General features: G+C 47.3%; 1 protein-coding gene across 2 annotated transcripts; it reads left to right on the top strand.

The window, feature by feature from the left end:
- Positions 1-435: 435 nt before the first annotated feature.
- On the top strand, positions 436-19655 carry ZER1 (zyg-11 related cell cycle regulator). 2 transcript variants are annotated; one of them, XM_062505413.1, is made up of 16 exons: positions 436-507; positions 4278-4541; positions 5396-5546; positions 5820-6256; positions 7158-7334; positions 8414-8528; positions 9024-9170; positions 9414-9587; positions 10154-10369; positions 11000-11041; positions 11363-11482; positions 11918-12033; positions 12138-12326; positions 13298-13395; positions 13678-13780; positions 14761-19655. In XM_062505413.1, exons 2-16 carry the CDS (start codon positions 4384-4386, stop codon positions 14816-14818), a joined length of 2301 nt encoding a protein of 766 aa, XP_062361397.1. In that variant the 5' UTR covers positions 436-507; positions 4278-4383; the 3' UTR covers positions 14819-19655. The 2 variants fall into 2 exon arrangements, with proteins under 2 accessions (XP_062361397.1, XP_062361396.1); XM_062505412.1 differs by having other exon boundaries at positions 17029-19655.
- Positions 19656-21581: the final 1926 nt, after the last annotated feature.

Here is a 21581-nt window from a genome sequence, read left to right on the forward strand (position 1 = left end):
CCAAGCACTGAGGACACCCCCGGGGAGGTCGCGCTGTCCCGTCCACGTTCCAGCGCATGCCAATGGCAATAGTGAGCGGGGCTCGCGGGAATGGCTCCCCTCAGTGAGGGGGCGCGGTGGGACACCGGCTCTGCGGTGGCGGCAGCCGCGATCCCTGAGCGAGGGACAGGCCGGGCTGCGCCGACCCGTCCCGGGCAGGCCCTGCCGCGACGCCGCTGCCCAGCTCTGCCCCGCGCAGTGACGTCAGTGCCTCCGCCGCGTGGCGTCACGGCTTAGTGACGTCACAGAACGTCCCCGTCCCCGCCGGGTCCCCGCTGGCCGAGCGTTCCGGCCGGGCCGGTGTTTCCGGGGGAGGACTCGGTGGCGCTTCCGGCGCGGGCGGAGGAAGTGACGGTGGGTTTGTTGACAGCGGAGGCTGCGGCGGGGGGAGCGGGCCCGAGCAGGACGCGGACCCCGGCCCGCCCCGGGGAGCCGGGACCAGCCGGGACCAGTCCCCCATGGCGCCAGGTGAGTACCGGTGCTCCCGTCCTCAGCCCTACCGGGGGCACCGGGCCTGCCCGCCCGGGCGTGGGAAGGAACCGTTGCCCCCGGCAGTGCCGGATGGTGCTCCCGGCATAGTCCCCATCCCCTCCCAGGGACTGTCGGGAGCAGCCGGGCCCCGCCGAGCAGGGCTCTGGCGTGCGGCAGCAGCTCCGGCACTGTCCGGCGAGGTGACCTCCGAGTGCCTGGGAGACGAGGGAGGGCTCGGGTCCGGGGCCAGCGCAGCCCGCAGGAAATAGAAACTATCGCGGGCTGATGGAGCCCCAGCGCCCAGAAAGCCGTGAACAAGGATTCCAGGTAGTCTTGGGTAGGTGACCTATTGAATGAAAATCCGTGATGTAATTCAGTGAGCTGTAGGAGCATCTTTACTGCAGGCAGGTACAAAGATCAACACATTCCCAGGCAAGTGCGAGGTGTTTCATTTACAATGTCAGTCTGGCTGGCTGACAAGTTCGGGAGTTGCAGGCTTTGCTGGGACAGGGGATAGGTCGATCTCCTCCTGCTTCACTTTCCCTAGTATTAGAAGGCATGGTGTTTCCCCACAAAGGCAGCAATGACCCATCAATTAATAAAATCACAGTGATTTGCAGCTGCAAGATGTCAGCTAAAGTGACAGTGCAGTTTCCCTTCAGAGTGTAACCTGTGCCAAACTCGGCAAATTTACATTACATTTGTAATTCTGAAGTCCTGTAATCAGCTCATGTCAGTGTATATTGTTTGCCCTCTCCTTGGACGAGTCCCTGATGCTGGAACAGTCAGCTTTGCCAATCATTTTTGTAGCAACAGTGTAAATGTTGTGCGGTTGGCGTGGAGCCGGGGTGAGTCAGGCTTGGCTCTGAGCTCTGCCTGGAGAGAGGCTGGGAGAGATGATGGGTCTAAAGTCCAAGGGAGAGGATATTGGCACTGGCAGCCCCAGGAGAAGTCCTGAGCCTCATGTGCAGTGGAGCCTGAAATGCTCGAATGATGCAGATGCAGCCTGAAAATAAACAATATTTGCAAAGAGGCTGGTGGGGCCTGGATGCTGGGGATGGGGTAAGTAGAGCTCAGCCTGTACGGCACCTGGTTTTGGGTCCATGGATGGCACGAGGGTGCTCTTACTGCCCAGAGAGGGCTATGTACCCATGGAAAAGGCTTTTGTGTGCCTGCTCCCAAAGCTCTGAGGAACTCAGTTCCTTGGTGCATGAAGATGGAAGCAAATCTGTCGGAGAAATAAATTGGAAAAGATTGAAGCTGAAGTTCTGGTCACTCTCAGTTCTTGCTCTTGAATTTTCAGTATCTTTCATGCATCTGTCTTCACCAAAATCCACATGGTACCAGGCAGCTCACTGCTGGAAAAGAACTGGTGGCAGTCACTAGGCAGCTTCATCCTGTGTGAAGCTTCTTGAGAACAGTTAGACAAATGTTAATGATTTTTCAGCCTCTCCAGTTCTTTTCTTTTTGTCATACATCAAGGTTATAAGTAGAGACAATATTGATCAGGGCAGCTATTGACACTTCTTCCTCCCTCTCTGCTGCTGAGGTGTCATGTCTTCAGTCTTAGGAGGGAGAGGCCAGCTTGTGTTGTGTCCTGGACAGGTCACAGCAGCTGTTCAGATAGCTGTAGTAAATCCGGACGATGAAAGCTTTTCTTTGGTCTTATTTCACTGGGACAGTTTAACCATTCTTGATATTAAACTTCTGCATGGGAATGTGTTGGTGGATCACGGGGAGCTCAGAAGTTAAAAGGCAGCTGATTTCTTCAGTGCTGAGATCAACCAGCTGCATTGTGCTGGTCTCAGCAGAGGGAACAGAGGCTTGTCAGAGCCACAGGAAGGCAGTCCTTGCCCTCTGGTGCTCTGAGCTGCTTGGACAAGTCCCAAGTACTGGCCGTTTCCAGCTGCACGTGACAATAGATTGTCAATGGGAATTTGTTTTTGAGTTCTCTGGCTGTCGGTAGTAAACAGTGGAAGAACACTGGCTGCAGGGACCTCCTGTGTGATGGCATAGGGGAACTGGTAGGGACAGCAGAACATGCTTCCCAGCTCGTTCAGATCTTCCTGTCGATCTTGCCTTTCTGGAAAGAGTCTCTCCAGCAAGCTTCAGGCAAAATCTGCAAGAGGGACTTGTTCTGAAGGTGAGGCCAATTCATCTCCAAAGCAGACACAGGACAGCTTCCTCCCACCTGCATTCCCTTTGCCAGGACCTCCCAGCCAGGGAGACAATACTCTACACTCAGTGGCCCATTTCAGCCTTGACTTCTCACCTTACTGAACTCCAAAGGTCAGAACTGTGGATTGTGGAGCTCCTCCTTTATTGAAGTTGAAACCCTTCATTTTTGTTGATTGGACCACGTGCACATCAATGGAGCTATTGTGGCACTATTGAGAAGTCACTGTTTTATGTTCTTGTGACCAAAAGAGCAAGTTCCACCCTTAATACCATGATTGGAGAGAGTTTGAAGTATAATTTTTATGACTGCTGAGGTTTTGGGGGTTTTTACCTTTTGGAGTGATTAAGCTGAGGAATGGGAGTTAAACTCTTCTGTCTTGTACTGACACTATAGGAATGAAGGAGAGAGAAAAGCAGCAGAGGCTTTAGAGAAGCAGAGAACTGGTGACACACAAGTGTCCTGCTATTTGCAGCTGCAGGATAAAGATCAGAAACGGAATATGGTTAAGGACATTTTGCAACAACTTCAGCAGCAATGGCTGCTCAGCTGTGGTGCAGAGAATAATAACTACTTCCACAGCATCGGCGTTCTCTGGGACAGCAGGGACAGACTTATCAATACGGCATAGGTTTTATGTATTAAAAAAAAATATTTCAACACAATTTTCTACATCTGTGGAAATATTTAGAAAAGTTTAGGTTTGCTTATAATGTGATTTGACCCCTTGAAAGTGAAATGTCACTGTTGGTCTTCAAGCTAACTTTTTAAATAAGCCCCTCAAGGCCCCAGCAAGCAAGTCTTTATACCACAGCAGTCAAGTAGTTTCAAATCAGAAAACAGATAGGGATAGCTTCCCCCAGTTGTCTGCCTCACCCATCCTTTTTCCTGTTCCAAAAATTAAGAAGGGCAAAAACGCCTTGCCCTTTTCCAGTTTAGTCACTCTTTGTGAAAGATTTGGGATGGTGAGGGTGAGCTGGATGTAGAGGTATCAGGCACAATCACAGTCCTTGCCTTTACACAGCACTCAGAGGGATCCCAGACCAGTTTGTGTGTTTGCCTCTGGCTTCTGATCCACTTCATGTTCTAGTTCAAGAACTTGCATGCAGCTCCTGGCTTGGCACTACATAGAAACACCGAGCTCGAAAATGAAACTTGACTTGGAATGTTGGCAAAGAGAATGACAGGCAGGAGATGTGGGGCCACAGATCCTACTGGTGCCATACAAAGGATTATGCTGACAGTAAATGTTCTGCTGGTTTATCCAACCCACCCTGAAGGAAACCAAGCAATGTGGCTTCTACCACTTCCCCTTCCGAGGGCCTTTGTCAGCCAGATAACCCTGCAATGAGGAAATATTTTGCTGTGTAGCCTCATTTCCAAGCACATCACACTAACTGGTTCCCACAGTATCCCCTTGTAGTGGAAATACCAAGGAGATGAGGGCACACTGCCAGAAAGGCCAAACTGCTGTGAGGTCAGCAAGTGATGGGCTGTAAATTCAACAAGCATCCTGCTGGTGTGACAGCTTGGTGGGACACTTGCAGTTGTGCCTTTCTCAATGCATCTTTTTGCCTTTCTCTGTTTCTAGCTATCCTGATGGCCCCATAAATTCATCCCAGGACTTCATCTGAGGGAAGGATCTTCAGCATCAAAAGCTTCCTTCTGCTCTTCCCCTTCCCATAATTTCCCTCAAGATGGCATCTGACAGTCCTGAGTCGCTGATGACCTTGTGCACCGATTACTGCCTTCGCAACCTGGAGGGGACTCTCTGCTACCTCCTGGACAACGAAACGCTCCGGCTCCATCCCGACATCTTCCTGCCAAGCGAGATCTGTGACAAACTTGTCAACGAGTACGTTTCAGGCCTGGTTTGGGAAGGAGCAGGGAGCTCAGAGAAGGGGGAGCATAGTTCTCCAAAAAGAATTATGGGAAAGAATTCATAGGGCTGTGGTTTTTCCAGTTGATCATATTGGCAAATAACGGTTTGCATGAACTTCAGAAGGAAGTGTTCCCTTTTGTACTGCTATCATTCTGATTTCTGTGGTAATCACCCTTTCCAAGTTAGAGCTCAACAAGATGCTGTAAAAAGGGAAATGAAAAGAGTAAACCCAGAGTGAAACAGGCACTGCTTTTTTTCTACAGTGTCAGTGAGCAATAAGGAAGCCTTCCCATTTCCTATCACTGAAGCATTACAACACTGTCCAAGTAGAGAAGTAAGAGTGCAAAGTGCTAACAGATGTTAAATTTTAAGGCTGCTGCTCCCATAGTTCTGTAAAGCAACCTGTTTCCAGGGATTTATGTAATTGGCTGTCACAGTCTCTCTTGGCTGAACTTGTGCCCACAAAGTCTGGCAGAGAATTTGGCCAGCTAATTTTATGGGAGGGAGGGGAGAAAAAAATCAAATTACTAAGTTTAAACAGCTAGGGAAGAAACTCCTGGAGTCTCTGCTTGCCAGAATCCAGTTTGCTCACACACACACACAGTCTTGCACAAATCTTTGCCCAAGATTTTCCATGGGTTCGTTGGTTCTGTGCCAGAAGAGGTGGGTGAGCTCCTTTGCCCCAAAGGCTAATCTGGGTGATATGTGGGCGTGGGTGCGGGGGCTGTTGGCGTGTGCTCATAACTTTGTCATGCTTCCTTGTCACCAGTACAGGTGCTAAAGCTGTGGCTGAGCCTGTGCTGTGCTAACACCATTGCTTCACACAGGTATGTGGAGCTGGTGAAGACAGACAGTATCTTTGAACCCCATGAAAGCTTCTTCACCCTCTTCTCAGACCCACGGAGCACCAGGCTAGCTCGGATCCACCTGCGGGAACACATTGTGCAGGACCAGGACCTGGAGGCCATCAGGAAGCAGGTGGGGTTAGCACTGACAGCTTCCTCATCACGTAGCAGCATTGCTATATGGGCACCCAGAGATTTCTGAGGCTTCACCCTTTGCTGTCCAAGTTTTCTTTGGACTGACCTCAGCTTCTTCCTTAGCTCCCAAAGCCACTGCTGGGAATGGCATTGGACAATGGTCAAGTTGGGTAATGAATGGTTTCAGGCTGTCCCAGTGGAAGGTGTGGGGCAAACAGGGTGGGCACTTTTCCTGTGAAATATCTCTTAACCTTGATTTCCCTTTTTTCAGGATCTTATTGAGCTCTACCTGACTAACTGTGAGAAGCTGACAGCCAAGAGCCTGCAAACCTTGGTAAGCTTCAGCCACACACTGATCTCCCTGAGCCTCTTTGGCTGCTGCAATATCTTCTACGAGGAGGAGAACCCTGGGGGCTGTGAGGATGACTGCCTGGTGAACCCCACTCGCCAGGTCTTGGTCAAGGACTTTACTTTTGAAGGCTTCAGCCGCCTGCGCATCCTGAACCTGGGCCGCCTGATCGAGGGGGTAAACGTGGAGACGCTGCTGCGGCCCTTGGCCTCCCTTGCAGCTCTCGACCTTTCTGGGATCCAGCTGAATGATGTGGGATTCCTGACCCAGTGGAAGGACAGTCTGGTTTCCTTAGTGCTTTACAACATGGACCTTTCAGAGGAGCACATCCAAGTGATCGCACAGCTTCGCAAGCTCAGGTCAGCAGATCTGTTCTTTTCCTCTTTAGCCTTCTCCTGCTGATAGGGAAAGGTCTTTCAGGAATGGTCTTCTTGCCTGCTATCAGAGAGGCACCCACTCCTGGGTTCAGCTTATATGAACAGGCTCCCTCATTGTACATATCTACTCATCACTGTACATATCTGACATGTCTAAAGCCAGCCCTGAATTTTGCTTGTAAGAAGGCACCACTTAGCAGAAAGTTCCCATTGGGAAAACAAAAACCAGCACACATGTGACCCCACTGCCCCCACTTGGTGTGCAACAGGTAGAAGACACTTTTGTGAGTGGCGTGTTGGCTCTAGTCTTAGGTAGGAGCCAGCAAAGTCTCTCTGTCCTATAAGGAACCCCACCTGCAGACAATGGCTGGTGAGTTTGTCCCGCTTCTCCCTTAACAGCAAGATTTCCTCAAAGCTTAATCATTTAAATACCTGAAAGAAATCAGGATAATCTAATAGCCTAGGGTGGAAAAATCACAAGACTGGGGAAGCAGACAAAAACCTGTGTAACTTAATGTGTGGGATAAGACAAGATATGTTTCTGGGGATGCGCAGATCCTCTGGTGCATCTTAATCTCCGAGTAGAAATGCTCAGGTGGCTGCTGTGATGGAGTCTGGAAAAGGCAGTTTCTGAGCCTGGAGCAATTTCCTTTGTGATGTGTGGCTAAATGATTCACTGTGGTCCATTCCAAGTAGCCCTCTACCAGATACCTGTGTGCTTTGGTTAGACACAGGGCAGCTGCTGCTGCCAGAGCCTACAGAACCACATTCCTGTATCTTGGGAAGGAAATAATGATAAATAATAATCAACATAGCTTTGGAAAGGAGGCAGAAGCCCCAGCTAATGCTTGTCAGGATGTGAGATGTTCTCTGTCACTTGCAGGCACCTGGATATCTCCCGAGACCATCTGTCCAGTTATTACAAGTTCAAGCTGACCCGGCGTGTTTTAAACTTGTTTGTGGAAAACCTGGTGAACCTCACTTCACTCGACATCTCAGGGCACACCATGCTGGAGAACTGCACTATCCCCAGCATGGAGGAGAAGATGGGCCAGACAAGGTAAGGAAACAGCAATTACTGAGGGCTGCTTGGATGGATAGGTCAGTCAAAGATGAATTCAGAACAGTTCCCTCTTCTGCGTTCCCAAATTCTGTAGGTCTAGTACTAAAAAGCAGGATACAGCTCTTGCCAGGTTCCCCTGACAGTAGAGACTGGTGTGAGAATCAGCTGCAATTGCTGTATGCAGCACTTGTAAGGACTTGTAAGAGTAATAAAGAATTCATCCCATCTGCCTGCCATGTATATATGAAGTATTTCAGTTCTTTTCCACACACATTCTCCCAGGGATCTCCTGCAGGATTTTTTTCTGAAAGGACTCTAAAGCCCTTTACACATTTCCTACACAAAATACTGTTACCTTGTGGAAATCCAGGCTCTTCTGACAGAACATTTATACACTGAGTCAATACATCAGCATTCATAGGAGGGCTGAGTGTTTTAGGAACTTGGAATCTAAAGGCCTATTTTCAGATAGGATACTGGGCAGATCAACCCTTGGAAATCCTGGCGCCCCTCAGTAGAGGCATAACTAGAGGTCTGGTTTTCCACACCAGCCAAGAGCTCTGCACTCCTATTAAGCAGTTGCTGAACAGAAGCAAAGGAGTGAGACAGTACTGGCTCCTTTTCACCAGAGGTGGTGAAAATGCATTGACTTGTGGTAAATAAGGAACATAGCAGCAAAACCAGTCTTTTTGCATACTCACAGAAGCAGACTGAGCATATCTATCACATTACAAATACATTGGATGAGTGAAATCTACAGCCCTTTAAGAGGAAACTTTCACCCCAACTAGTGAATTTCCAGGACAAATTTTACCTAGGAAAGCTGCATCCTGCCTACAGTAATTCTTACTGGTTCCACTCAGCACATTCGCCTTTCATTCAGGATCACCTGGGATGAATATTTAGAGTTATGTTCATAAGCAGCTGCCTGATACAAAATGAAGTGCAGCTTTCATCACTCTGGGAATGAAGCAGTACAATCAGAATGAATGGAGGGCTGACAGCCATCTCTGTGGCAGGAGACACCTGAAGAAACATGGTACCAACATGAGCAATCTCTTGTTTTTTCACCCCAGCATTGAGCCAGCAAAGAGCAGCATTGCTCCCTTCCGGGGTCTGAAACGACCACTGCAGTTCTTGGGCCTTTTTGAAACATCCCTCTGCCGTCTGACCCATATTCCAGCCTACAAGGTAAGGAGGCTGCAGGAATATTGGCAGTAGGAACTTGGTAGGAGCTGAAAGAACATGAGAACACTGGCTGCCAGTAGAGTGGAGTTCTGTGGGTCTTGGGTGTGACAACTGAGCTCTGACCTTTCAGTAACTACTTTGTAAGGCAAGAAAACTGCCAGAAAGCAAGACCTGTACCCCACATAGTTTTTATAAGGGTTGAAAAACATGACCCTTGGAGAAAAGCATGGATAAATCATCCTGCCTGAAGGATGTCTGTGACGACAGAAAAAGAGTTAAGACAGTAGGAGTCCTGCTTTTGAATATCATCCTCCTGCCCCAAAGGTGCCCTTTCTCAGCCCTCTGGACTGAAAAGTGACTCAACCTCTGTCTCATCCTGGGCTGAATCTGCTCTCAGGGCAGAGGGGAGGTATACCCTTTGACTTTTCAGAGTTTCCTTCTCATGTTGGTTTTCCTCCTACGTAATTTCTCCTGACTCCTTTTGCTCTCCCATGCCAGGTGAGTGGAGACAAGAACGAAGAGCAAGTCCTGAATGCTATCGAGGCTTACACCGAGCACCGGCCGGAAATCACTTCCCGGGCCATCAACCTGCTTTTCGACATTGCCCGCATCGAGCGCTGCAGCCAGCTGCTGAGAGCCCTCCAGGTAAGCCTTGGCCTCACCTTGACAAGGGCAATTTTGCACTCCCAGTCTTTTTTTCTGCCTTGGGACACCCTATCAGGCCATGCCAGAGAAAGTTTCAGTAGCACAGTGGAAGCGGGTAGCTTCATTTCCTAAGCACATTCCTGCAATGCCTGGGCCACGCAATCCTTGCAGGCTTCTGACAGTCACTCCACTTGTAATTCAAGCAAGTCTGTGGCACTGAAGCTCTGTGTTTCTTCTCTGCAGCTGGTGATCACAGCCCTCAAGTGCCACAAGGATGACAAAAACATCCAGGTGACAGGCAGTGCCGCACTGTTCTACTTGACCAACTCCGAGTACCGCATGGAGCAGAGCGTGAAGCTGCGGCGCCAGGTCATCCAGGTGGTGCTCAACGGCATGGAGTCCTACCAGGAGGTCACAGTAAGAGCAGTCCAGCCACCTCTAGTTCCCACAGTCCTCTTTCCCTGTATCTGTTCTTTAGCCTGCTGTCAGCATTTGGGTTTCCTCTGCCTGCAGGGAGTTAAACAAGGCAGAGAAGTTACTGCCCAGGTCTCCACTCAGCAGTGGGGATTAGATGCAGGGTGCTCCTTTTTATCCATGAACAATGGTCAAAGGGTATTTGTGACACACAGATACCTGGCACTGACTGTGGGGTGAAATGGCTGTAGGTAAAGGGGAAGTCAAGTCAACAGAAAGAAACATCTCAGCTCTCTGTACTGGAAGTTAGCTGTGTAGAGAGCCAGTAGGCAGTGAGGAACTGGCTTGGAAAGCAATACACCCTGGATAACTGGGTGGTCTTGTGAGGCTGGAGTGACAGTCATGGAGTATGGCTAAAGCACAGCACTAAATCAGAGGGTAACAGAAATCTCAGTAGTTGTAGTCAGGCAAGAAGACACTTTCAGTACCAAGCAGTAAGGAGCCATGAGGTGGTGGGGTCTGTGCTTTTGTAACCACTTGGCCCAGTGTTTACTTCCTTTTGTACCCAGGTGCAGAGGAACTGCTGCCTGACACTGTGTAACTTCAGCATTCCTGAGGAGCTGGAGTTCCAGTACCGCCGAGTGAACGAGCTGCTGCTGAACATTCTCAACCAGAGCCGGCAGGATGAGTCCATCCAGCGCATCGCTGTGCACCTCTGCAATGCCCTGGTCTGCCAGGTGGACAATGACCACAAGGAAGCTGTGGGCAAGATGGGGTTTGTCATGGTTGGTATGATCCCAAGGTGTCTCCTTATCCATAACCCAGGCTAGGACAATTCCCTTACAGCTGTCCATCAAATGTCTCCAGCCATGATCCACTTCACAGTATCACAGGAGGAAATCAGTGTCCCAGCAATGCTGACCTCTCCTGGAACCTACCCTTTTACTTGCTTACCAACCCTGGGAGTTATGATCTCAGAGACAGGCTGGTGTGAGGGCAGGAAGGCACTGTAACCTAATACCTGACCTCACCACATCAGGTTACTCCAGATCTGGTACCACCTTGTGACTGTCTCCTTCTGCTTCTCCCCAAGTTTGCATCAATTTCCCAACTCAATCCATATCCCCTACCTTTTCCAAGAACTGCACAGGCTGTTGCTTTGGCACAGTTATGCCACATCCCAGACCTTGTAATACAGCTCACAACTGACTCAACTGCAAACTCAACAGCTCAAGGACCATGGCATAGTTCAGCTCTGTGAATACTTGCAACTTGGAACATGACCCAGTCCCACTGTTTTAGAGAAAGATGTATCAAGTAGGTTCTCTGCAAAAGATCAAACTGTGATAGTGCAGGGCTGGTTAAGCTCCATGACTTTTGAGCTGTTTCTCACTGTTCCCTTTCTTTGTCCACAGACAATGCTAAAATTGATTCAGAAGAAGTTGGCTGATAAAACGGTGAGTGTTTCCCAAAAAAACCATATGCATAGAGTATTTTCTCTTCAGTCTGACTTAGGCATGGAGATCAGCCCAGAGTGCCAGCTCAGCTTCTCTACCAAGTACAAGACGTCTCAGCTGATGCTGCAGAATTTCCTGTCCCCAGTTGAGGGCAGGGGAATGTGACAGGGAGGCAGAACTATAAAACAAAAAATGCACTTACTGACAAGTTGAAAGTGAACAAGGTTTTCTTGCCTCTGAAGTCATCTAGGGTGATGCCAGAGAGGAAACAGGTGATTGGTTTGCATTAGCAAAGCTCTGATTCTGTCCCTTTCTCTATAGTGTGATCAGGTGATGGAGTTCTCCTGGAGTGCCCTCTGGAACATCACTGATGAGACCCCAGATAACTGCGAGATGTTCCTTAACTACAGTGGCATGAAACTGTTCTTGGAGTGCTTGAAAGTAAGTGTCTGATTGTCTGTGGAGAGATGCAGACAGAACAGAGGAGATGTAGGTGCCTGGGCAGGATCCCTGGTTCTGCTCATCTCCAAGCATTACTTTCTACATTTCACAAAGTTTGTTTAAGTTCTTTTCTCTCACATCATTCCACCCAGCCAGTAGAACAGAGAAACTTACATCTTACAGAAACTTACAGAAGTGAACACATCTTCCCCTTTGCCCATCTTTGCTGAGCCCCCTCAAGCAGAGCAGCAGTGAACAGTGACCATGATTTTGATCTTCCCTTTTCACACATACCTTTAGCACCATTTGGCACCTGCCAAGGAACCACTGCTGACTACACAAAAATACTGAGCTTTTCTAGGTGTGCTGTACAGCCTTTTCAGAGTCACCAGAGTCCCACCTGTGTATAAATAATCCTATTCCTTGCTTGGCCAGGAGTTTCCGGAGAAACAGGAGCTGCACCGCAACATGCTGGGCCTCCTGGGCAATGTGGCAGAAGTGAAGGAGCTCCGCCCACAGCTCATGACCTCCCAGTTCATCAGTGTGTTCAGGTGAGTGCCTGGCTGGTGACCAGCTGGACTCTGATCTCTTCTCTTGAACCACCTGGAGATTTTACTGTATCAGCAGCTCTAAGTGATCTCTTCTCTCTTGGCAGCAATCTGCTGGAGAGCAAAGCCGATGGGATTGAGGTGTCATATAATGCCTGTGGAGTGCTCTCCCATATTATGTTTGATGGTCCAGAGGCCTGGGGGATCTGTGAACCTCACAGAGAGGAAGTTGTGAAGAGGATGTGGGCAGCCATCCAGAGCTGGGATATCAACTCCAGGAGAAATATCAATTATAGGTGAGGAATGGAAAAAATTGGCCCACTCATATGGGTACCAGTATTGTCACAGGAAGGAAACGCCAACAGAAAGAAAGGAAGAGAGAGAGAGAGAGCCTAGCATGGAGGCTCTGTTCAGAGTGAAGGAGAAACATCCTCAGGGACATATTCTTTAGTGAGGGTTTTACATCGTCCTTTGAAACATGTTACATAAGGTGCTGAAATTAGACAGCTTACCTGACAATTCCTATGGGAGAAGTTTGGCAGCCCAGCAGAATTTCTCCTGTATGTTTCTGCTGAAATTAAGTAGTTCAGGAAAACCATGGTCTGTCTGAGATTGCCTAAGCATTTTGTTCTGATACTGCTGTCCTTTGCATTATGTCCTTTGAAGTCTGTTTGCTTCCCCAAGTCACATGCTTTCACTCTTCTCTGGGGCATATTTAGACACAGTTACCAGAAATCCCTTCAAAGGTTAATACAACTGCTGGAATCCCCTAAACCCCTTCCTGTAAAAAGGTATTAGGTACTCAGAATTCCCTTAGTGCTTGGCAGGGATCCAGAACTGGCATTCCAGTGCCTGTTTAAAGTATAGACAGTACAGTATTGTTGTCAGAAGAAACACACAGGTCTTGCATGTGTGCAGCCAGCTTTGCCTGGGTATAGTTTGGATTTGTCCCTCATCAAACTGATCAGTCCTGCTGGATTTCCAACTCTTGTGAGGAAATTACTACTGGAGGATGGAAATTGGTTCCTGGGCTCAGTTGCCTTCATTGCAGCTATTTCTCTGGGCAGTGTGTTTGTGCTCAAGTGGTGTGGCTTGTAATCCTGCCAGCACTGCCCTGGGACACTGACTTAGCCATTCGTGCCAGAATCTTTGACATGCCAATGGATTGACTGCTGTGGTATCTATGAGCAGAGTTTGTATTGCTGTGAGTGGTGCTGAAAGAAGTAGCTCTTGGATTTTTAAAAACTTCTGTAATATTTGTGTGCAGGTCATTTGAACCAATCCTTCGACTTCTCCCACAAGGGATCTCCCCAGTCAGCCAGCACTGGGCCACCTGGGCACTCTATAACCTGGTCTCTGTCTACCGTAAGTTCTCTTTTTGGAATCATATTCCCTGCAGTGTAGAAGTTGAGGGGGTGGACCTGAGGCTGTCAGCAGAAAAAGTCTTCTGAGATAAACGATGTAGGTAGAGAAAACCTTCTCTGAGTGATGCAGGAATGTCCAGACAGCACAGCCAAATAAAGCTAATTAGACTTGGTGTGTAGGAATTTCCATCACTGTTTTGGTCCTTCTCCTTCCCCTCCTGACACTTTTTTGTACCACTGCTGTGATGGTTCACAAGGACCTGATTTACTGTTTTCTCTGCAGCTGACAAGTACTGCCCACTGCTGATAAAAGAAGGTGGGATTCCTCTCCTGAAGGACATGATTAAAATGGCCTCAGCACGACAAGAGACCAAGGAGATGGCCCGGTAGGACACCAGTGCACCATCACAAACTCTCAGTTTAGCCTTAGTTTAGTTTTTAATTCTTCCATTTAAAGTGAGGCTACCAAAGCAAGGCCTGTAGTGATGTGTATGAAAGGTATGAATTGAACATAGGAGAAGCAGAGGAAAAAGAAGATGAGAACAGAATACTAGAGATGTTTATAGGTGGGAAGTACACACATATCATTGCATCACAGTACATTGGGTTGTAGATTGGCTTGTTGAGCAAGGGGGCCACAGGGGTAATTGCAGTTCTTAGGGCAGTAGTTTCCAGTTATCACTTCCCTGTACTTGGGTGGGCTACCTGTCTTCAGAATCATACTGGCCTATCACTGAACTGCCAACTGCACAGTTGAAATGAGAGCATTTTTCAGAATGTAGAGTCCATCACCCTTGCAATGACACCTTTGTTCGGAGTCATCCTTTCAGAGTTGTAAAAGCCAGCTGCAGTTTCTGATCATTAGCAAAGTTAGAGCTGTAATTTCATACCTGCAGAATGAATAGAAGTGAGAGGTAGAGATCTAGGAATACATACCTGGTGAGTGGGCAGCAGGTATTCCCACAGCTGAAGGGTTGCTAAATGCTGAAGGGGACTGGAGCCTGCAGAAGACAGTCACAGTTACACACAGTGTGTGGGATGGGACAGGTGACAGAAGAGTGAAGGACAAACATTTCTATTCGTGTATTTCCTGGTGGGATATAAAGGCATCTGAGGTTTTGGGTATGGGAGTAATGAATGAATGGTCACAACTGGATCTGGATATGTACTACCATAACTTGATGTTGCAGGATGGGAGCTGCTTTTGTGGAGTTTACTGGTTTTGACACACTTTGTGTCTCAGATACAAACAGGACACAGTTACACAGAAATCAGCTCAGGGACAGTTCTTACATTACTGTCCCACAGCTGAGGTGCAATAAGCCTTAAACTAAACCCTTTCTCCTTGTCCTTGTTTTATCCATAGGAAAGTTATAGAGCACTGCAGTAACTTTAAGGAGGAGAACATGGACACTTCCAGATAGAGGCAATCACTCAATGCCTCTTGCCAGCACTGTATCCAGCTTCTCTCTAACTCACTGTACATAGGGAGGACTCTTTCTTACCAACTCGCCTGTTGGAAGGAAACTTTATGTGTGTGTGTGAGACCCTCAGTAGATGAAGGTGAATAGGGGAGGGGGGAGGGACTTTTTGCACAACAAAATGCTTTCCTTAACTTAGTGGACTTTTTTGTTATGAAGTTTCAGGTTGAAGTTCTGTGTGTATGATTTCTGTATAAAAAGAAAACAAAAAACAAAGACAATTACATTATGTATCTTTTAACCTTTTTATTTTAGACCACACAGAGAGTCTCAAATGACCTTGAGTTTGACAACTGAGTTGTGTGATCACTAGTGTGACGTTTATTTCCCACTTTTTAGACAATTCCTTTTTGCTGTACTGCATGAGGTCCTGTGATGTCTGCAAGAACACCAGTTCTGAATCAGCATTGGCTGCTCAGTGGGGTGACAGGCAGTGATGAATTATTTGTTTGTTAGAGAGGTTGGGGGGCACAATACCAGAGAAATAGACCAAAAGAACTGATGTTTTAGTGAGACTTATAAATGGAGAAACTAGAGAAGACCTTTCAAGCTATTTCACTTCCCTAAGGGCTTTTAAATAGAAGATTCACATCAGTGGAAGCATTGCTAATTCTGTATGGGTCATTTGGAAGCAAGACATTCCCAGTCAAGTCAAGAGGTCTGTTTTGTCCCCATTGGCACTACAGCAGGATTTGCCAGCCCACCCAGCCTCAGAAGGTCAGGGATGTATAACCAGTAGAACCAGTTATATGTTCTTGGCTACACAGAACTGCTCTCTTGAAGGGAGCCTGTGCAACAAGGCACAAGGTTCGTTCACAAAGGGCTACACATCTTCATTCAGTCCTTCACCACCTTTTTTTAGTTGTGTTGTGTTTTGTAGGGAAGGGCTACAAAACCAAACAGAGTATTTCCCTCTGCATACTATACTCTGCTAGGCCCTAGTCCAGAGTGGCTGTACCCTCCTCCAGGAAAGGACTGGAGCTGTTCTGCCCTCCCTCAGTCTGTGTCATCACAGTCTGTGCTCAGTAGCATCATAATCTCCCTTCACAGGAAGCTCACTGCAGCACAACTGCTGGAGTTGGAGGTGGGGAGTCTCCAGGCACCCTCTGAAGGGCAATCATAGGAAATAGCACCTTTTGTTCCACCCCAACATCTTCCCCTTTTCTCAGAAGCAGAAGGCCCTGTTCCTGTCTGACTCCCCAAAGCACTTACCAGTGCAGTCCCAGTCCCATCAGCAGCATTACTCCAGTCTGTGTGACACAGGTGAGAGGAGAGTCCCACTGAGCTGGTCTTCACCTGTAACACTCCAGACCTGTAATGGCTCAAGAAGGTGAAGGCCAAGGTTTGCCTCACAGCCAGGTGCTCAACAGCACAATTGTCCATGTCATAGCCTACTGCTCATCACAGTTCTTTGACAATTCACAAATCTAAATCCTTAGAAGGGATTCAGGAAAGCTGTTGTGCTTGGCAGAAGGAAGATGAGCCTATGGCCGTGCAGGCTGGGACGTTTCAGGCCTCAGAGCACAGTAACTCGCTGCTCTCTTCCCTCGTACACTTTGCTCTTAGATTTGAGTCGCTGCTACGAGGTTCTGCTAATGCTCAGAGTTCATGTTGTCCTTGTGAGCACGTTAGAGACAGATCCTTGATCCACAAACTGACACTTTAACTGACAAAACACAACTGCCTGGAGAGGTTTACTTTTACTGCCAATACGGTGTTATTCAATGTCTTTTTTTTTTTCTTTTTAACCATACGTCATTTGTTTTGGTATTGTGAGATCTGTACTTTTTTCTTTTAAGTATTTTTCAAACATATATATTTTTTTGTCACTTTTAAATTGTTTTCATAAGATTTGCAAAACTTGACAAATTATACTTTTTTGCAGTCGTTCGAAATGGTTTTTTTCTGTTATTCCTGTTTCCCAATAATTTGTGTCCCTATGAGCTTTGAGATGGGGAAACTTATTTCAAGATGGGTTTTGTGTGTAACATTTGCTAATCTTCCTTCTAGATGCAAAACTAAGAGGGGCTGCAAATACAGCCTTGGCTGTTTGGGGAGTCAGGCTTTGTTCTTTCATTCTCCATTTAATGCTGCTGTCCTTGGGAGGTTGTTTCACATGGCAGTGCCACCCACCACATCTGCTTCCTTTCCAGTGCCCATGTAACGAAAGCTCCTGCCACTAAAATCTTGAACCAGGACAAAAAGCACTCAAGATTCTGACTGTGTTGGCAAGGTGGGAGTAGAGCAGAAGGGGACACATGACAGATGCAAGGTATCAGCAAGCTTTGTTCCCAGAAAGCAGCTGCCACACTGGGGAGACAGTGGAGCTGAGGAACTCCCATCTCAGCTGGAGCAGATCACAGCCTATCACTGCAATCCAAGCCAAGCAGTTGGGCTCCACTCTGAGATTTTGGCACAACTACATCAAGGCTAATAACAACCAATGGCTTGGTTTTATCTGCCTTGACACCCCAAGGGTTTGAGTTTTCCAAACCAGTGCTTCCACAATTGAGCATTTACTGGAGTCTCACCTGCAACATCCTGAACTAACAAGATCCACACTACATCAAAGCTGTTTCACATTGTAAAGGTAACCTCTGTCCTCACTGCTCACAGACCCTCAGCAAGCTGTACCTCAGCCTGAACCAGGATAAAATTATTTCAATTTCCTAGCAATAAGGAGATTAATGGAACCAGGCCAGACTGTCAGGAAAGCTCAGCTTGCTGAAATCTGTCAGCAGTCCCAGGGGAAAGAGGGAACTCTAACTGGACTGTTGCAGAAAGCCTCACATAAGATTTTGAGTCAGGCCCCTAGCAAGGTAAATGCCTAAGGCAGCACATGAAAAGGAATAACACCCCTGTTAGAGTAACTTGAGCTTTGCCTACAAGCTTCAGTGTCTTCAAGATTCAGTGAGCTGAAAGATAACATTTTCCCTTCAGTAAGGAGCAAAGAGGGAGAAGTATCCTCTGAGCACCAGAGCACAATCCAACAATTCCTGTAATTGGAAGTCTGAAACTAGTTTGGATCTCAGTTTCCCTAATTGAAACAGCGGGCATAATGCATGACCTGAAAACGTTTTTTGGTGGCAAGGATTTAACTGGTGCCATAGATCCAGAGCTGAGGACAGAACAGGAGAGTTGCCTGCAGACATCACATCAATGTTCTGCAAAGAAAGGGAGGGCAAAGTGGCAGATTTTTTATGAAGGTTTAATGTAAAAGGGGAAGTTGGATACACTGAAATGCTTGACTGCTCCAGGGATGCCTCTCAGGCCTTCCAGCTTTGTTGGATCAAAGGAACAAGCCATGAAATATCAGCTCCACACAAAATTATACAGCCAATGATCAACCCTGCTCAGAAAACCAGAATGGGGTTCTGTTTTTCAAATGAAAACCCATCTGGAGAGAAACTCATAGTATGTAAGGATATTGGAGAGAAGCTCCTTGTGCTCAGTAGCTGTTGGCCCACTCAGACTCTTAATGTTTTCATTACTACATTTCCTTTAAGATTCCAAAGCTTGGCAAGCAGAGCATGAACACAACTCAGTAGCTCCCTGCAGAGACTGTGCCAACAAAGGAACCCTCTACCTGACCTGTGTGTGGTTTCCTTCCTGGCTGGAGGATGCCCTGTCCTCCAATGGCCCTTGTCAGTGACCCAGCAGTGTCAGGTGTCCATGTTCTCTGGAGCTGATAAGAGCACATTGGTGAGCAACTTCCCACCAGTGCTTCCATTTTACAAGATCTGTGGGAGGAATTGCTCATAAGGATTGGCATCTACTTGGATGATGTTTAACACCCAGAAGCACCAGACTTTCTCATCTAGACCAAGCCAAGAAAGTTTAGCACTGATATTTGTGGCAATCAGAACACTGCAGATAATTAATCTGCACCATGGCTGCTGTTTCCCTGCACCTTCCTACTGAAATTATTCTCTTCAGCACTGAATCCTACCCAGCTTGTCACCTTGGCTGGGCTCCTACTGCTGTCACTCTGGTCTCTGCAAAAGATGAGTGGGAAGAAAAGTCTTGGAGCTGTGAGTCAATTCCCTCTCATTACTTGAAGAAGTCAATTAATTTCCAGTAGGGCAAGAGCTAGAGGGCACTGCAGTCAGGCACTATCCATGGAAAAGATATTTCCTTGACACTGTTTAGGGAGGAGACTGCCACAGCTCAGGTGTTAGAGGACACCTTGTGCTGGAAAAAGAGAATTAAAAGTAGGGAAACAGCTGGTCTCCACAACAACCATGTATGTGTATGAAGCACAGAGGGCAACAGTCATCAGGAATGGATGAAAAGCAACATGGGGACGGAAGGAAAAGAGAGCACTTGAGGAATGAGGGAGATACTTTGCTGAACTGAAACACTTCTGCTTTAGCAGACTGTTTTGATTTCATATAATTGTCACTGATTCTCTCTGTAACTCTTCTCTTGTTTTAAAAAAAGTTTTTAAGCTAACTAAATATGTATTTCCTTGTTTTGCAATGAAAATACCCTCAGTTATAATGAGCAAGCATCTCCTTTTACTCTGTCTGTGGACTTGCCTAATGCTGAGGTCTGGTTCAAATGTTTGTACCTGGTGAACCTGAGAAAAAAAAATCAAAATGCACAACTGTTGCTTCCTTACAATTCTGAATGAATTAACTTTTCTGTTGTATCCATTGGATACCCGCTGTGTATTAAACCTAGTGCTCAAGAGTGTCTTCTTCCTTTGTTCTATGAATGTGGTTTATTTAGGTACATTACTGGTCCATTGGCTGTCATATATTTAATTAAAAATGAAAGGAACTGCCACGTGTTGATGATGCTGTTCAGTGCCTTTGCCTTTCATCACTCCAAAAGACACAATACTGCTTGTCAACAGAAGAAAACTGAAGGACAAGAGATTGTTAGGAAGTTGTGTGAAAGGAGAAAAAAAAATCAGGACAATATTTGAGTGTCCAGACTGCTATGAACTCTGTAATGGATCTGCAGCTCACACTCCACAGCCTGGGCTTTATAAGGGGCACTTAAGAAAAGCCAGTCTGCTTTAAGGCCAGCCTGACTTTCTTCTTAAGACCTGGTTCTGAAAGGACTCAGTTAATTCAGTGGTCACTGTGGAGTCTGTAAAGGAGCAAGGTGAACAGGATGGGAGTAGTTTTGTATGAAACTGAGCTGCCTCTGAAAACATGCCATGTTGTAAGAGTACAGACAGATACCTCATCCTTCCAGCAGCAGGGGATTCCAAGCTGGAATGCCACAGGAACCAAGATTCTCCACTCAGAAACTTACTAGTAGAGACTTTCTGTAACTGGGCCTAATTTCAACCAGTCACTGAGGCTGAAACCCTTAAGATAAGAGATAAACTCTGATCTCTGCAAGACAGGTTTTCAAGCTGAGGGAGAAGATAAAGAATAACATGCACCAAATTATTTCAATCACAAAGTGAGTGAAAATACATTCCTTAAGACGGATTATTCTAGAACATCAAAATGTTTCTACTTTCAAGTGGATAATATTATTACTACTCAAATTGCTTTCATTAAGCTTTAAAATTTACACCTCTCTGTGAAGAAGGAAAGACACTCCTCACCTTTTTCCAAGCACCAGTACAGCCTGAGGTGTCTGAGGGAAGAGAGCTGTAAGCTTTTCGTTTGCCTAGAATTTAAAAAAACAGAAGGGTTTGAATGACTGCTGGAAATGTAGTCGACAATTTTTGTTAACATTTTAACCCAGTTGTCTCAGGTAAACCATTTAAGAGACCCACACAACTGGGTGCTTTCCTGGTATCAGCAGGTGGCCACTGACTCCTGTGAAGGGACTAACATAATCAATTTGTGGGTAAACAATTGCAAGGAATTCACTATTTCTCAGGTGCTGGAGGGTAAATTTATAAAGAATATTATATTTCCACATTTTTATAGAGAAAGACAGTAACAAAGCAAGGTGTATCTAAGTTAAAACTAAAAAGGAGTTTAAAGAGAAAGCACTGATTTTGGAACTTTTACAGATCTGTGATGACATTTATCTCCCTTAGACAATCACCGTGCAAATATAGTCACCTCAGTGGTTTTTGTTGTTGGCAAGAGACAAAAACGCATCTCAGGTGCAATTCAATTGCTTTTAAGTGTCTGTTCCGGCTGAGAAGAGTCTATACACACCTGCTTCCTTCGGCAGCCCTTGGGGGTGACCTCACCCAGCCAGGAGCCTCTTGACTGCAGACATCTCAACCAGATAAATCCCTCCTCAGGTTATGTCACACATTCTCCAGGCTGTTTGGTTAATGGGGCCGTGTAGCTGCTTCCAGCCTCTCTACGCTTCTTCCCGGAGGCTGGAAACCAACCCATGGAATAACCGCGTTGGCGAGATCAGGGTTAACGCAGTGCAGCACCTCGGGAACCACCTCGAGGAGCCTTGGAACGGCACCCGCAGCCCGACCCATCACCGCCCGACCCTTCCAGAGCTCCGTGCGCCCGGCAGCGCCTGCCCCGCTGCACCGGAGGTTCCGAACAGCTTGCCCAGCCCTGCGTTCCAGAGCCCGCGGCGAGGGCGGCAGGATAGGGCTCAGGGAAAACACATTCCTCGAGGAAAGGCTCCGCAGGGCGCAACAACGCCGGGGCGGCGTGCGGGACAAAAGGAGCCCGGTGACCCCGCTCACGGTGCGCGCCGAGCCCGAGAGAGCAGAAGCCGGAGCCCCACATCCCAGCGGAGCCGCCCCCGCAGGGCTGGGCCG

Source organism: Cinclus cinclus, chromosome 19 (genome assembly GCF_963662255.1).
Source record: "Cinclus cinclus chromosome 19, bCinCin1.1, whole genome shotgun sequence".
Taxonomy (NCBI): Eukaryota; Metazoa; Chordata; class Aves; order Passeriformes; family Cinclidae; genus Cinclus; species Cinclus cinclus.